The sequence below is a fragment of the Ailuropoda melanoleuca genome, unplaced genomic scaffold (assembly GCF_002007445.2).
Source record: "Ailuropoda melanoleuca isolate Jingjing unplaced genomic scaffold, ASM200744v2 unplaced-scaffold30249, whole genome shotgun sequence".
Lineage (NCBI taxonomy): Eukaryota > Metazoa > Chordata > Mammalia > Carnivora > Ursidae > Ailuropoda > Ailuropoda melanoleuca.
Genome location: NW_023200781.1, coordinates 1,504 through 4,537, shown reverse-complemented (window position 1 = coordinate 4,537; position 3,034 = coordinate 1,504). Strand labels below are relative to the sequence as shown.

At 42.3% G+C, this 3,034-nt stretch overlaps 1 protein-coding gene across 1 annotated transcript; it reads left to right on the top strand.

Annotated features, from left to right (window-relative positions):
• Positions 1-1,229: 1,229 nt before the first annotated feature.
• On the top strand, positions 1,230-2,119 carry LOC105234711 (adhesion G protein-coupled receptor E2-like; the record flags this gene model as incomplete). The annotated part of the gene is made up of 3 exons (XM_034650742.1): positions 1,230-1,345; positions 1,513-1,736; positions 1,940-2,119. Coding segments are annotated over exons 1-3 (501 nt in total), but the record flags the coding sequence as incomplete, so codon positions are not given.
• Between the last annotated feature and the right edge of the window lie 915 nt (positions 2,120-3,034).

Below are 3,034 nucleotides of genomic sequence, written 5' to 3'. Positions count from 1 at the left end.
TTGGATACCAGTCTTTTATCTGTAGCATCATTTGCAAATATATTCTCCCATTCTGTGGGCTGCCTCTTACTTTTTTCGACTGTTTCTTTGGCTATGCAGAAGCTTTTTATCTTGATGAAGTCCCACAAGTTCATTTTACCTTTGTTTCTCTTGCCTTTGGTGATGTGTCATGAAAAAGTTTGCTGTGGCCGATGTCGTAGATATTACTGCCTATGTTCTCCTCTAGGATTTTGATGGATTCCTGTCTCACATCGATGTCTTTCATCCATTTGGAGTTTATTTTTGTGTATGGTGTGAGAGAGTGGTCAAGTTTCATTCTTTTGCATTAGCTGACCAATTTTCCCAGCACCATTTATTACAGAGACTGTCTTTTTTCCACTGGATGTTTTTTCCTGCTTTATCAAAATTAGTTGTCAGTTTAAAATCAGGAGGTGTAAGTACTCCAATTTTGTTTTTTCATTTTCAAGATTGTTTTGGGTATTTGGGCCCCTTGCAATGCCCTGTGAACTTTAGGATAGCCTTTCCCATTTCTAAAAAATTTTGGAATATTGATATGGATTGCATTGAGTCTGTAGACATCTTTGGGAAATATTGCCATCTTAATAATATTAAGCCTTTTAAACCATGAATATAGAATGTTTTCCCATGTACTAAGGGTCTTTCATTTATTCCCACATTTTTTTTGTAGCTTTCTGTGTACAAGTCTTGAACCTCCTTGGGTTAATTCATTCCTAACATTTTGTTCATTTTTTTTACATCTATGTTCATTAAAATATTGGTCTATAATTTTCTCGTAATGGTTTTATCTGATTTTGTTATCATTGTGATGGTGGCTTCATAAGATTATTTAGGTAGTATTCCTTCCTTTCCTACTTTTGGAATAATTTACAAGGAATTCGTGTTAATTCTTACTTAAATAGTTGGGAGAATTCACCAGTAAAGATATCTGGTCAAGGCTTTTCATTTTGGGGAATTTTTATCTGATTTGTTATCTTTGCCTGTGATAGGTCTGTTCAAATTTCTTCTTCTATTACTTTTGTAGTTTGTGTGTCTCTAGGAATTTGACACTTTCTTCTCAGTTATCCTGTTTGTTGGTGTACAATTGCTTATAGTATTTTCTTATAATCCTCTGTGATTCACTGTGTGTGTAAACACATATAAAAATAATGGTGCTACAGCAACCACTCCAGGCGGAATTACTAACCTAACTCCCTTTTGTATCTCCTGCCACTCACAGAACTGGCCCTCATGGTGCAGGAGCAAGGACACACAAACGTCACTTTGAGTTCCAATCAGGCGAAGATGCTGCTGAACTGGAATGTGGTGCACGAATCTGGTGACTCAGGTAATGGCTGAGATGGGGGACAGGTCACAAGATGCCCAAGGATGTGACAAACAGGGAACTGAGGATAAAAGGGAAAGGGGGCTATGGTAGCACCACAAAGTGTCCCTCTGAGGAGGAAGGGGCTCTGTTGTGTACCCCGAGGTATCAACATTGGCCTCTTCCTGCAGGTCCTTCTGTGGTGGGCCTCATCTCCTTGCCAGGGATGGGCAAGTTGCTGGCTGAGACCCGCCTGGTCCCAGAGTCTGAGAAGCAGGCAGTTCTGCATGGGGCACAGAAGGGCGTGCTGCAAGGAGTCCCCTCTGACCTGCTCTCAGATGTCATCTCTGCCTTTATGAGCAACAGGGACACTGAGAACCTCAGCTCCCTGATCACCTTCATCTTCTCTCACCGTGTGAGTGTTGGTGAGATGGGGCTGTGGGTGTGGAAGGAGCCTGGGTCTTGGGCACAGCCTTGCTGCCTAGCTCAGTCTTGAGGTTCTGGGGGGCTCCCCCATGGGTCCGTCATTCCTCCAGGAAAGCCCTTTGCAAGCCAGCTTTGGATAAGCATTTCTGAGCACCAGAACCACCAGCTCCCACCTACACTCTGTTCCTACAGTCAGCGACCCCTGGGCTAAAGCAAAAGGTGTTCTGTGCCTTCTGGGATCACACTCCAGATGGATATGGCTATTGGTCCACCACGGGCTGCAGGATGGTGACCACTGGAGACACCAGCACCACCTGCCAGTGCACCCACCTCAGCAGTTTTGCCGTCCTCTTGGCCCACTGTGATGTGCAGGTGAGACGCTGAGAGGGGCTGCATTCCACGCCCGTTGCTCTGTAACACATTTCCCCACATGTAAGGGCTTTAAAAAAACAGAAATTTATATCTTGTGGGTTCTTTGGGCAGCAGTCAGGCATGGTGTAGCTGAGTTGTCTGTTCAGCGTCTTACTAGCCTGAAATCAGCCAGAGCTGCATTCTCGTCTGTGGCTCTGGTTCCTCCTGTGAGCTCCCTGGTTGCTGGCAGGATTCAGTTCCTCACAGTTTAGGAGGAGGGTTCCACTTTTTTGCTAGCTGAGAGCAGGGGACCATGCTTCGCTACTAGGGGCTGCCTGTATTCCTTCTCTCGCAGGCCCTCACACAGGTATCAGCATTCCTATTTTCTTTAAAATTTTTATTTGTATTGAATTTAGTTAACATATATTGTATATTTAGTTTCAGGGGTAGAATTTAGTGATTCATCAGTTGCATACAACACCCAGTGCTCATTACATCAAATGCCCTCCCTAATGCCCATCACCCAATTACCCCATTCCCCCACCCACCTCCCTCCAGCAGCCCTGTGTTTGTTTCCTATAGTTAGGAGTATCTTATGGTTTACCTCGTTCTCGATTTTCATCTTATTTTGTTTTTCCTTCCCTTCCCCTATGTTCGTGTGTTTTGTTTCTTAAATTCCACATATGAATGAAATCACATGGTATTTGTCTTTCTTTGACTGACTTACCTCACTTCACATAATACCCTTTAGTTCCAACCATGTTATTTCAAATGGCAAGATTTCATTCTTTTTGAGGGTTGCATCATATTATGTGTGTGTGTATATATATATTATATATATATATATATATATATATATACACCACATCTTTTTAAAATTTTATATTATTTTTATTCAATTAATTAACATATTGTATTATTAGTTTCAGAGGTAGA